The sequence below is a fragment of the Neovison vison genome, chromosome 2, assembly GCF_020171115.1.
Source record: "Neovison vison isolate M4711 chromosome 2, ASM_NN_V1, whole genome shotgun sequence".
In the NCBI taxonomy this organism is placed as follows: domain Eukaryota; kingdom Metazoa; phylum Chordata; class Mammalia; order Carnivora; family Mustelidae; genus Neogale; species Neogale vison.
In genome coordinates, this window is record NC_058092.1 from 181,080,754 (window position 1) to 181,094,269 (window position 13,516).

General features: G+C 35.9%; 1 protein-coding gene across 3 annotated transcripts in view; it reads right to left on the reverse strand.

The window, feature by feature from the left end:
• Positions 1–13,516, reverse strand: part of LOC122900720 (catenin alpha-3) — a 1,358,242-nt gene that overhangs the window by 626,845 nt on the left and 717,881 nt on the right. For 2 of the 3 annotated variants that reach the window (XM_044239621.1, XM_044239622.1), the window contains one exon: positions 3,231–3,323. The exons of the other annotated variant lie outside the window; for it this stretch is intronic. In XM_044239621.1, coding sequence (XP_044095556.1) covers positions 3,231–3,323 — 93 coding nt within the window. The remainder of the gene's footprint in view (positions 1–3,230; positions 3,324–13,516) is intronic. 3 annotated transcript variants of the gene reach the window in all.

Below are 13,516 nucleotides of genomic sequence, written 5' to 3' on the forward strand. Positions count from 1 at the left end.
CTAGAGATATCAGATTTAATATAAAAGCATAATTAAGGCATTGCAATACCAATGCAGGTATAAAGAAATATACCATTGGAATAGAATAGAGAGCCCAGAAAATAGAGCTACCCTACCACCCAACAAATGCATCTCTGGGTATTCACACCAAAGATACAAATTTAGGAATCCAAAGGGGCACCTGCACCCCAATATTTATAGCAGCAATATCCACAATAGCCAAACTATGGAAAAACCCCAGATGTCCATCAATAGATGAATGGATAAAGAAGATGTGATACAGATAGATAGATAGATATGATGAAATAATATGCAGCCATCAAAAAATGAAATCTTGTCATTTGCAACAATGTGGATGGAACTAGAGGTTATTAGGCTAAGTAAAATAAGTCAATCAGAGAAAGACCATTATCATATAATCTCACTGATATGTGGAATTTGAGAAACAAGGCAGAGGTTCATAGGGGAAGAGAAGAAAAAAAGAAACAAGGCAAAACCAGAGAGGGAGACAAACCATAAAAGACTCTTAATCTCAGGAAACAAACTGAGGGTTGTTGAAATGGGGGGAGGGGTGACAGGGATGGGGTGCCTGAGTGACGGACATCAGGGAATGTGTATGTTGTGATGAGCACTGTGTGTTGTGTAAGACTGCTGAATGACAGACTTGTACCCCTGAAACAAATAATGCATTTTATCTTAATAATAAATAAATAAATAAATAAGAAGAATAGAGAGTCCAAAAACTTGTATACTTTGAAAAGTATTTCAATTTACCTATCAATCTATATTTATAAATGGAATACTAGTAAATAAATTATGTATTTGATATATGTATATCATATATGTTCAATGCATTATATAAAACATGTAGATGTATGCACATATTACAAATATGTATAATGTATATATTGCATACAAATATACATAAAACAATAGAAATGTTTTAAAATTGTGTGCATGTCTGTGAAACAATGATAGCATTTTACATTAATTGGGAAAGGATCAACTCTTTAATACATGACAGTGGCCCAATTGTTAGCACTATTAAAAAAAATCCCTACCTCAGTTAGACATAAAAATAAATTTTAGATGAAATAAAGATCTAAATGTTAATGATACTTCAGTTTTGTTTTGTTTTGTTTTTAAAGAAAACTAAAAACTATGTAAAATTTTTCTTGGAGAATTTCTTTACAATGCACAAACCAACAAACCCTTATACCGGATAGATGTTCAATAAATATCAAAGGAATTAAAAGATGGATCATTAAAGGTCTTAAAATCTTCAATGATCAAAATATTATTTTAAAAGTTAAAATAAAAGCAACAGTCAACACAATGTATTTTTAACAAACCCAAGCAATGTAGTTTTAAAAAAAAAAAAAAGAAAATTAAAAGTAGCAAAGGATTCAGGCAATTCACAGAGTTAGAAAACTAAATGCTTAACAAACGTTTGAAGAATGTTCCCACTAGTAATCAGAAAATTATAGATTAAGCCCAGTGAAATACATTTAATACTCTTGTGATTCAAAAGACATTTTAAAAGGTGTCAGCATCAAATGCAATTCATAGTAGAGAAACGCGAACTCTCCTAGACTGCTGAGGGGAGTATAAATGATTCAGCCGCTTTACGGACCCCACTGCAGTGTTCTGGTTCCTAGCGAGATCTCAGAAAACTGACATCATTTGCAAGATTTCAGTTGCAGGTCCTCTGGACTCCACTTCTCTAGTCAGTTTTTACTTGTTATTCAATGTTAAATCCAAAGAACAAGTCTATCTTACTGTTTCTTCAATACTCTTAAAGATGAAATTATCAGTAAGGTAAATCAATAATTTAACATATATACCACTTTTAGAAAGATGAGAATCTCAGCAGATATCCAGAGACTTGAAGTCTCTAATCATTGTTATATTTCACATCCTTAAAACATTTGTGATTTTATAGGAAGAAATTATCCATATTATCTCTTGGTTATTCTAAGACAAGGTGTTTAAAATTGCCCTTAGGTGTACACCAATTCATGGCTCAAGACACTATCCTAGAAATAATTCCCTAAAAATATGTAGCATTTCAGATAACAAACAAATAAAAACTTCTGAATTGTAGACAAGAAAACATTTCCTGGCTTTTTTCAAACTCATGTTTACTTTGAATAAAAGAGGGGAGAAGAAGTCATTCCTTTCATATTCTGAAATTTCAAAATCAATAATGGCTAAAAACAAATTATTGGACAAAGCCCTACTTTGATTTCACACTGCACTTTTCTCTCACAAAATTCTGATATGTTCCCTTAGGGAAAGTTATAAGAACCAGGTGCAAAACCACAGTGAGGTGTCACCTCAGAGCTGTCAGAATGGCTAAAATTAGCAAGTCAGGAAACAACAGGTGTTGGCGAGGATGAAGAGAAAGGGGATCCTCCCACACTGTTTGTGGGAATGCAAGCTGGTACAGCCACTCTGGAAAACAGCATGGATGTTCCTCAAAAAGCTGAAAATAGAGCTACCCTACAACCCAACAATTGCACTACTGGGTACTTACACCAAAGATACAAATGTAGTGATCCAAAGGGGCACCTGCACCCCAATGTTTATAGCAGCAATGTTGACAATAGCCAAACTATGGAAAGAGACTAAATGTCCATCAACAGATGAATGGGTAAAGAAGAGGTGGTATACATATACAATGGAATACTATGCAGCCATAAAAAATGAAATATTGCCATTTGCAACAACATGGATGGAACTAGAGGGTATTATATTAAACCAAATAGCTCAGTCAGAAAAAGACAATTATCATATGTTCTCACTGAAGAGATGGAAAAATAAAACAAGATGAAACCAGAGAGAAAAACAAACCATGAGACTCTTAATCTCAGGAAATAAACTGAGGGTTGCTGGAGGGAAGAGGGATAGGGTTGCTGGGTGATAGACAATGGGGAGGGTATGTGCTATGGTAAATGCTCTGAATTGTAGAAGACTGATGATTCACAGACCTGTATCCCTGAAACAAAAAACAAACAAACAAAAAAAACCCCAAAACAGAACAAAAAGAATCAGGTGCTAAGTAAAGAACTTGCTGCTTAGTAAAGAATAAGCCATGACCTTAGGACAAGTCATCTTCTGTGTTTAAAATAAATACCTTAGTATATTTTCATATGTATAAAGTTCCAAAGTATTATATACAATTTTTTATAGTTAGTTTAATGAAAGAGACAGCGACTTAGTTATCATACCTGTGGACACAAGGTTTCCAGGTGATTGGCTGCAATTCTGACAATTTTAATTCCATCTTCATTTGTTGACATGGAACAAGCAAGATTTGCAACCTTCAATACAATCCAAAATAAAAGAAATTATTTCAGATTATTAAAGAAGTACAGAAACATTGGTTATCCTAAATAAGTTAGAGCATGTACATACTCATTGAAAAATCTTAGTGATAAACAACAGCATTCTCATAAATGTCACTGCTATCTGTTTTATGGAAGTAGAGAATTTATTGAAACAATTAGTAACAAAGGGCTCTAGAAAATTGTTTAGAATAAAATGGAAGACTGATGAGTGAATCAGTCAACTCTATCTAGTCTCTTGGTATCAACATCCAACCTGTAATAAGACGCTAACTATTATGGTTTCCTATAGGACTGGGAAAAAAAAAAAGTTTATCTTCGGATTTAATGCTAATAGGTTATTAGAATCTCATACAATTATGATTTTTTTAAGTTTGTAATTGTTTTATTATTATTTTTTTTCATTCCTCAGCAGTCTATCATGCATATGTAAGTTGCATTAAGCATGACTTTACCTTTACCCACGTTTTGTTCAGCATCAAATATATTACAAAGCTGGACAAATACAAGATAATTAAATTCTTCTTCCTGTTCTTGCTTTTCTACTACAACTTCATGGGAACTGTTTGACATTCCGGCAGTCAACTTGATTCAAGCATTAGTAACACCTGAACTCCTTTGTACATTACTCCTTTTGAAACTTGCACTATTTTCCAATGAAATGGCTGCTCTTTTAAATAATCACTTAATGTCCATTACCTAAGCCCAATATTTACAAATGCTTTCTTTATACCATGAAAGAGCCATGAGAAAGAGCATGGGATTCCTTCCCTTTCCTTTGATCCTCACTCTTATTCAACATTGTTCTTGCTAGCGGGTGAGTGAGTGTGTCCAGCCGTAATGTTTCCTCATTCATCGTCTTCATCACTGCAAGGAAACAGCTTTTCTAACATTTTTAAAATCTTCCTAATGTCTCTGTTGGTTATTACATACTTCAACACATTGCAGGTTTTACCACTCAAGTCCAGAATACATTCAGTTGCAGAAAACCACATGTTAGCTGCAGACAATAGATGCATACAACAAATATCCTTGGGTCACAATTGTAGAGTACCAGAAAATGTAACTTAAGTGGATTTATAGTCTGCTTTTTTAAAAGCATTACTTTTAATATGTGAACAGTGAAACAATTCCTTGATTTGCATTTACATATAATGAAATAAAAGCCATACATTATTTAACTGTGGAAGGGCACTGTTCACTTTATTAATGTATATGAAAATGGCTTACTTGAAAAGGGCTTTTGTTGGCTTGAAGGTCACAATGCTTCAACTTTCATATCTGACATACAATTAGCACATTCCTGAATTATTTGAAAAGGGCAGTAGTTTCTGCAACCCCTCCCACCTCCAAACTCTACTCACAGAAAGTACGATTCAGCAATCTAATCATTTGACATGTCTTCTAATAATTTGCACTGCATAGAAGAAAATCTCTATCTGTAAATTTGAGCAGTTTTTTCTTAAGTAAAATTTCAAAAAAATAGAAATTAGTGGCTCAATCTTTTGGTCAATTCAAATGAATGCTGGTTAATCCAAAGTTTAAAAATTACAAAAACGTGACCTAAATACTTGTTCCTTTATTTTTTAATGGATCATTTTTCTCTATTTTCCCTTTTAAAAACAGGCATTCTTGTACTGGACATTTGCTAGACAGTATGTTTATTGTAAGCCTATTCAGTGACTAGCATAACGTGGAAATCATCCTAATCACAAAATTCCTGTTTACATGAGTAAACTTGAGTTTTACAAAACTCTCAATTGAAAATGCAGCACAGCTAAGTTTTCTGCTCAATCAATGATCATCATAACATTCTGTCTTCCTTCATTCAGACTTGAAATTACCCTAACCAGAACGGTTTTGCGGCAGATACATTTTCTAAATAATCAAGTACTGTTTCCAGATTAAGGCAAGTGGAGTTTTAGTAATATTATATATAAAACAAATTTGAATTTATGAGATAACTAGTACTCAGTGACAAAATGAAAAAACGTTAAGTGATAGAAATAAAATCTCTTTACACTTCTAATTTGAGTGACTTGTGACAAATTTTCCAAAGCCACATCAACATGTAAATGAAAGCTAAATTTCTTCTAACAATATTCCTAAATTCTGTGTGGCCTTTTAGGAAACTAGTTATGTTTCTGAGCACAGCATGAAGGCAACTCCCATTAACAAAGAAAGCAGCATGCAAATAAAATATTTTGTAAAACTGTTTGAGATATTTAGAGATCTGACATCATTTGTATATCTAACTCTGACAACATTTCAAAGTCTGTGTAAAGCTTGATTATTCGAGAGATCCTTTTGGAAAGTTTCTTTCCACTAAGGGAAATTAGGACGTAGGAAGTTTTTAGAGACAAACCGATCTTGAACCTAGAGACAAAACAGGCTTGAACCTGATTTCCACAATTAACAAACATTTGACCATGGTCAAAATCTTAGCTTATCTTAGCTCATTTTCTAACCTGAAAAATGGGTATGATAATACCCATGTCACTGGAGTGTTTTGATTAAATGTGCTAGTGCATGGAGATGGCCTGATGCTACCAGGTAGGTTGCCCATGTATGAATTTCTTTCCAGTTAATCTCTCTATATACAATGCAGGCTGGGAAAGAGCAGTTAGTCTCTTAAGAGGTTTTACAGAATTAAAACCTCAAGAGCCTAAAGAAATTTGACAATATGTCTAAGCTGAGAGTCACAAACTGAAGCACTTTCAGGACTCGTGCAGGAAATACAAACATAGAATCTTGATATAACTCAGTGGTTGCATGGGTTGGTAGGTCCCCAGGCAAACATGAGTGTGTATGTCCTCCCTTCCATAAAGGTATTAGAATTCATTAAGACAAGATGAAAAACAAACAATGACATTTCCTTGACCAAACTAACAGTCTGATGGCTTTAGTTCATAGGTCAGCAGTTTGTGAATTCTGATCCCATTCTCTTATCTTTCATTGTATCCATAGGAAAACAAAATAAAATAGGGAGAAAAAACATACTCAAACTATCCAATGACAGGGGGACTATTAAGTAGAGCTATGTGTGTGCTCTTTTATGCCACCCTGAATTAAAAGTATTGATGAAACTTCCCTCATTGAAAGAACTTTTTATTGATATTGTACTACATTCTTAGCCAAGTCCATGAAAAACAGTCTAAATTATCCTAAATAAATGGGACCAAAGGCGCTCAGGTAAATTCATAAGGTTTTTATTTTTATTTATTTTTTAAAAGATTTTATTTATTTATTTATTTGACAGACAGAGATTACAAGCAGGCAGAGGCAGGCAGAGAAAGAGGAGGAAGCAGGCTCCCTGCTGAATAGAGAGCCTGATGCGGGGCTCCATCCCAGGATACTGGGATCATAACTTGAGCTCAAGGCAGAGGCTTTAATCCACTGAGCCATCCAGGTGCCCCCATAAGTTTTTTAAAAGAAAAAGGCCAAGACACAATATTTTTTTTCATTTTTATAAAAAATTAAATTGGGACACCTGTGTGGTTCAGTTGATTAGGCATCTGACTCTCGGTTTTGGTTCTGGTCATTACCTTGGGGTGGTGGGAATGAGTTCCACCTCTCCCTCTATTCCTTCCCCTGCTTGTGCTATCTCTTTCTCTCTCCCTCTCAAATAAATAAATATTTAAAAAATAAACTTTATCATTAAAATCATTACTGATACTGTATCTAACAATTGTAAAAGATAAGTTAAAAAAATCTTTAAACAGCAACATATGTTACCAAGAGTGATTTTATTTATGTATTTTACATCAGTGTCTTTCACATGAAACTTTCCCCTTCCCACCAGTTTTTCTGCCTCTAAGATGTATGTCCATTCTAGACCTTTCACACTTGACTAAATATACTGCACTATCTGGATTGTTTTAAAAAAAAATTGTAGACAACAAAGCCTTGTCAGATAATTCCTAAACTAATTAATATTTGTTATCATGCTGTTGATCTTCTCTTCCTGGCTTCTAATTCAAGTTTTGTATATCAATTTTGTATGTTCCTGTCCTCATTTCTATTTCCTGAACATTGGTTCTAGCTTTCACATGGCATAGAATATGATACCCAGGACTCCTACGTGGTTCAATTGGTTAAGCACCCGACTCTTGGTTTTTGGCTCAGGTCATGATCTTGCAATTGTGGGATCAAGCCCAAGGTTGTGGGCATGTTCAGTATGGAGTCTGCTTCAATTTCTCTCTCCATCTCCCTGTCATTCACTCTCTCTTTCTCTCCCTCTCAAATAAATAAAATCTGAAAAAAAAAAAAAAAAAGAACATGGTACCCTTTATTCCCTAACCTATGGTTTTAAGTGACAAATGAATCATTGAACATCATATCAAAAACTAATAATGTACTATACATTGGCTAATTGAATTTGAATAAAAATATAAATAAATAAATAAATAAGAATGAAATAATGTACTTTGGAATCTGGCCTTGTAGAACCCTGCCAGTTAGGCTAGTTCTGTCCCTCTCTTTCCATCAAGGTCTGGATCATGCTTGACCCAGAAAAATGACTGATTAATGATAGAGTCAAGGACAGCTCTCAAAAAAGATATTTGGAAATGTAAAGTATTCTCAATGACTTTTCAGTTAGTCTACCATGCTATCTCTTCAACTCAACTTTTCTTCATTGCTTTGTTCTGATCTGGTAAACAGACTATATTTTAAAAGTACTGAATACCAGGCAGGGACCTAAATGGCTTAGTCCATTAAGCATCTGACTTCAGCGGCGCCTGGGTGGCTCAGTGGGTTAAGCTGCTGCCTCCGGCTCAGGTCATGATCTCGGGGTCCTGGGATGGAGCCCCATATCTGGCTCTCTGCTCAGCGGGGAGCCTGCTTCTCTCTCTCTCTGCCTGCCTCTCTGCCTACCTGTGATCTTTCTCTGTCAGATAAATAAATAAATAATCTTAAAAAAAAAAAAAAAAAGCATCTGACTTCAGCTCAGGTCATGATCCCAGGGTCCTGGGATTGAGCCCCACATCAGGCTTCAGCCTCAGAAGGGAGTCTGCTTGTCCCTCTGTCCCTGCCTCTGCTTGTGCTCACTCTCTCTCTCTCAAATACATAAAAATATTTTTTTAAAACCTATTGAATACCAAAGCATGCTGTATTTCAACATTCTAATATCAAGTTTTATTTGAAGTCTCAGCAGCATCAGTTGTCCTCTCAGTCATTTTAGACAACTGAAATGTTATTCTTGCTATGAACGAGCTCACTATTTAGACAGGTGCTCATCACACATCATTCAGTCTGTCACTATGGAATCCTCATAAAGCTATTTACCTGTGATATGATTTCTCAAGAACACGAAGCAAACTTTGATGTTTGATGAGATTTCCATTACCACACATTCATTGTTTATACATAGCTCACATTGTTAATTGTAATATCATGTCACTGTGTATCCTAGCTCTCCGTGGGCAATAAAGGTCACTGTCTCATTTTCATTCACTTTTCTCTCTGGCAGATGGTCATGCAACTCCTGTGTAAACACTTTTTTTTTTAAAGATTTTATTCATTTATTTGATAGAGAGAGATCACAAGTAGACAGAGAGGCAGGCAGAGAGAGAGGAAGGGAAGCAAGCTCCCCGCCGAGCAGAGAGCCCGACAGGGTACTCGATCCCAGGACCCTGAGATCATGACCCGAGCCGAAGGCAGCGGCTCAACCCACTGAGCCTCCCAGGCTCCCCCTGTGCAAACACTTTTGAGACCGAGAATTTCAGAGACAGAATTTTACAGTCACTAGCTTATCAATGGTAATAGGATATGATTTTGTAGGGAGCAAATATCCTTAGAAAGGTACCCAAGACACCAAAATTTATTAGGCTGCTAGAAGAGGACAGTCCTACCATGAGTCTCAGAAAAGTGGTCATGGATAAAGAAGGTTACCCATAATACTTTGATGCTATAGAGGCCAGGAGAAAAGTGTCAAGAAGGTGATCTCAATTATCAAATACTCAGAAGTCGAGTAAGTAATCCCTGGAATTGTCCATTGGTTCAGCCACATGGAGGGCCATTCTTAGAATGTTGGAATAGAATATTGATGGTCAAAATAGCCTATGTGGTCATAGAACAGTGTAGGTGGTAAGGTAGTCTCATGTATCTTACAATTCAAAGCAGAAAACTAGGAACTACCTAGACAATATTCACTCTCCAGTTCCCATATCTGTTCATTTTTTTTTTCTTTCACTTCCCAAACATCTCCTGAATCATGTTCTTTTCTAGCTCCCCACCCTCATCATGCATAGTTCTTTTTTCTCTTTGTTTTGGATATTAGACCTACTTTCAGTTACCCATATTTTCTTCTGCCACAGGATAGTTGCACATGCCATTTTAAAAGCCTGAATATGCTCCTCCTTCTTCTTAACTGTTACCTTATATCCCTTAGGCCTGCTTAACTGCTATCCATCAGATGTCTGCTGAAAAGTAACTCCCCAAACAGTTTTTCACCAATGTTGCATCTCCCATCTACCCTGGAGACTTTCCCCTACCCAAGTCAGGTTTTTCTTACACAGTTTGAGTTTCAGTTTGTGATTATACATTCAGTGAAAGGATTATTTGATTAGTAACCATGTTATCTGCCTTTAAGAGCAGAGTCGGGGGCACCAGGGTGGCTCAGTGGTTAAGCCTCTGCCTTTGGCTCAGATCATGATCTCAGGGTCCTGGGATCGAGATTCACATCAGGCTCTCTGCTCAGCAGGGAGCCTGCTTCCCCCTCTCTCTCTGCCTGCCTCTCCGCCTACTTATGATCTCTCTCGGTGTGTCAAATAAATAAATAAATAAATAAATCTTTAAAAAAAAAAAAAGAGCAGGGTCATTACCTGTGTTTGCTCATCATTAGGCCCTCAGTTCCTAGGGCCTAATACATGATAGCCAAACAATAATAGATATTCAGTGAATTAATAAATGCATGAATGCACAAATTAGCATGCTTAAGAATGTATCATTCCCAAAGAGAGAATGAAAAATGGAGCATAGAGGAAGGAGACAGCAGCAGAAATTCAGGACATACAAGAAAGAGGGATAAAATCTCCCTTTGAAATTCATTTTCAATATTCCACAAAGGCTTAGACAGCTGGACTTCAAAGAAAAGTAACACTTTTCTTCTAGTCTGGTCATCATACTTAAAGCCTGGGGGCCAGTTTCTTTCAAGTTTTACTTTCACTTAAGATATCAAATTGGAAACAACTGAAGACCTCCCAATTTAGCTTTTAATTTATTTATTTTTAATCAAGTAAAATAATTGTTCAAAGGGCCCGAGCTGGCTGCCAAATGCTAGTGAGAATGGCAGATGGAAAGAGGTATGATAACTGGCATCAACAAACCCAGGAGCTTTAGTGTCTCCTGCAGAACATAATGTAATGAATGCTTTGTTTGCAGGCAAGTCTCACTCAGAGGCCTGGGACTGAGCCTGAGAAGTGCAAAGGAGGGTTTATGATCTCCCAAAGTTGGCATCCAAGTGACTTCTGATTAAAGAAGCCAGTTTTTCTATTTCTTCTGGTGAGACGATGCTGTCCTGATGTTCTTTGCAATAACAAGAAATGAACATGAATCACAAGTTTTCTAAAGTATTTCACTAATAGAATTATGTTACAGAAGGGCAGGGCAAGGTGCAAAGGGACAATTTTAATCAAGTAACAAATATTGATTATTCACCTCTTACATGGGCTTGGAACTGCAAGGGAAATCAAAGACAGTAGAAGCAAATCTCAGGAAATAGACTCTATTTATGGGAACACATGAAAGAGAGAATAAAACTCTAGTTTCTAAGTAAAATAGGAAGGTAAAGGTAGTGGACTCCATATAAGCAAGCATAGTCAGGGTGTTTCAAGAAACAAATTATTACCAAAGAACTTCATATTCTCTTGACTTTGTATCTCAAACTACATCCCAAGCTTTATGAATCTTACATCACAGAATCCTGTCTCTGAATTATTTTAGCTAGTGTTAACAATGTATCTATCTGTCTTTGGTTATTTATCTGCAGATGAGGGACAGATTAATTGATTTGTAGGTTGGCTCCCATTTCAATAATTGCCTTTTAGTGATTATGTAACCTAATAACAAAATTAGATAGGAATTTAGTGATTATGTAACCTAATAACAAAATTAGATAGGAACTATCAGGTAATTTCTAAATAAAATATTAGCAACTTAAATCTAATTATGTAATAAAATAATAATTTTACAGCAAGACAATGTGGTTTATTCCAGGAATAAACCCATGGTTCATGATTGGGAAATCTAACTATAAAATCCTTTGTTTTGGTATATTCCAACAGATTTCAGAAAAGCATTTGATGACAGTATTATGCCTGTTCTTATTAAGGAAAAAAAAAAACTAAACAAAGAAAGAAACAACAAAAACAAAAAATCTCAGTGAACTATGACTAGAAGGAATCATTCCTTTTTTTAAAAAAAATTTATTCATTTATTTGAGAGAGAGCAAAAGAATGAGAGAGAGCGAGAACGAGAAGGGAATGGTCAGAGGGAGAAGCAGAACCCCTGCTAAACAGGGAGCCCAAAGCAGGACTTGATCCGGGGACTCCAGAATCACGACTTGAGCTGAAGTCCATCACTCAACCAACTGAGCCACCCTGGTGCCCCTAGAAAGAATAATTCTTAATCTGAAACAAATTCCAGAAACTTATAACAAATATCCTCTCCAAAAGTCAAAATTAAGATAAGCATTTCCACTATCACTGAGGTAAATCAATATTTTACTCAAGGTTCTAGTCAATGTAAATGAACCTGAGAAATAACTGATAGCTGTAAATATTATACAGAGGGTGACAAAATTGCCTAGCTAAAGAAGACAAGATAATTATCTTGAGTATTTATCAAGATAATTTAGTATTATCACTCCTGAGTATTTAGTAACATATCTTAGTTCAGGATGAATAATATGCATTATTTTTCTACACATCAGAATGAAACTGGACCATTTCTTTACACCGCACACGAAAAGAGACTCAAAATGGATGAAAGACCAAAGCATGTGACAGGAATCCATCAAAATCCTAGAGGAGAACACAGGCAGCAACTTCTTCAACCTTCTTCATAGACACTTCTCCAAAGGCAAGGAAAACAAAGGCAAAAATGAACTATTTGGACTTTATCAAGATAAAATCTTTTGCACAACAAAAGAAACAATGGACAAAACCAAAAGACAACCAACAAAATGGGAAAAGATATTTGCAAATGACATATCAGATAAACAGGTAGTATCCAAAATCTATAAAGAAGTTATCAAACTCAACACTCAAAGAATAATTAACCCAATCAAGAAAGGGACAGAAGACATGAACAAATTTCTTAATCAATCCAAATGGCCAACAGACACATGGAAAAGTGCTCCACATCACTTGGCATCAGGGAAATACAAATCAAAACCACAATGAGATACCACCTTACACAAGTCAGAATGGCTATAATTAATAAGTCAGGAAATGACAGATGTTGGTGAGGATGTGGAGGAAGGGGAACCCTCCTACACTGCTGGTAGGAATTCAAGATGGTGCAGCCACTCTGGAAAAGAGTATGAAGCTTCTTCAAAAAGTTGAAAATAGAGGGATGCCTTGGTGGCTCAGGTGGTTAAGTGACTGCATTTGGCTCAGGATATGATCCCAGGGTCCTGAGATTTAGTCCCACATCAGGCTCCTTGCTCAGCAGGGAGTCTGCTTCTCTCTCTGCCTCTGCCTGCCACTCTGCCTGTTTGTGCTTGTGCCTCCTCTCTCTGACAAATAAATAGGTAAAATCTTAAAAAAAAAAAAAAAGTTGAAAATAGAACTATCCTATGACCCAGCAATTGCACTACTGGGTATTTACCCCAAAGATAAAAATGCAGTATCCAAAGGGGCACCTGAACCCCAATGTTTATAGCAGTAATGTCCACAATAGCCAAACTATGGAAAGAGTCCAGATATCCATCAATGGATGAATGGATCAAGAAGATGTGGTATGTACATATACAATGGAATATTACTCAGCCATCAAAAAAATGAAACTTTGCCATTTGCAATGTTGTGGATGGAACTAGAGGGTATGTGCTAAGTGAAATAAGTCAAAAGAGAAAGACAATCATCTTGTGATTTCACTGATATGTGGAATATAAGAAACAAAACAGAGGATCATAGAGGAAGAGAAGAAAAAATAAAACAAGACAA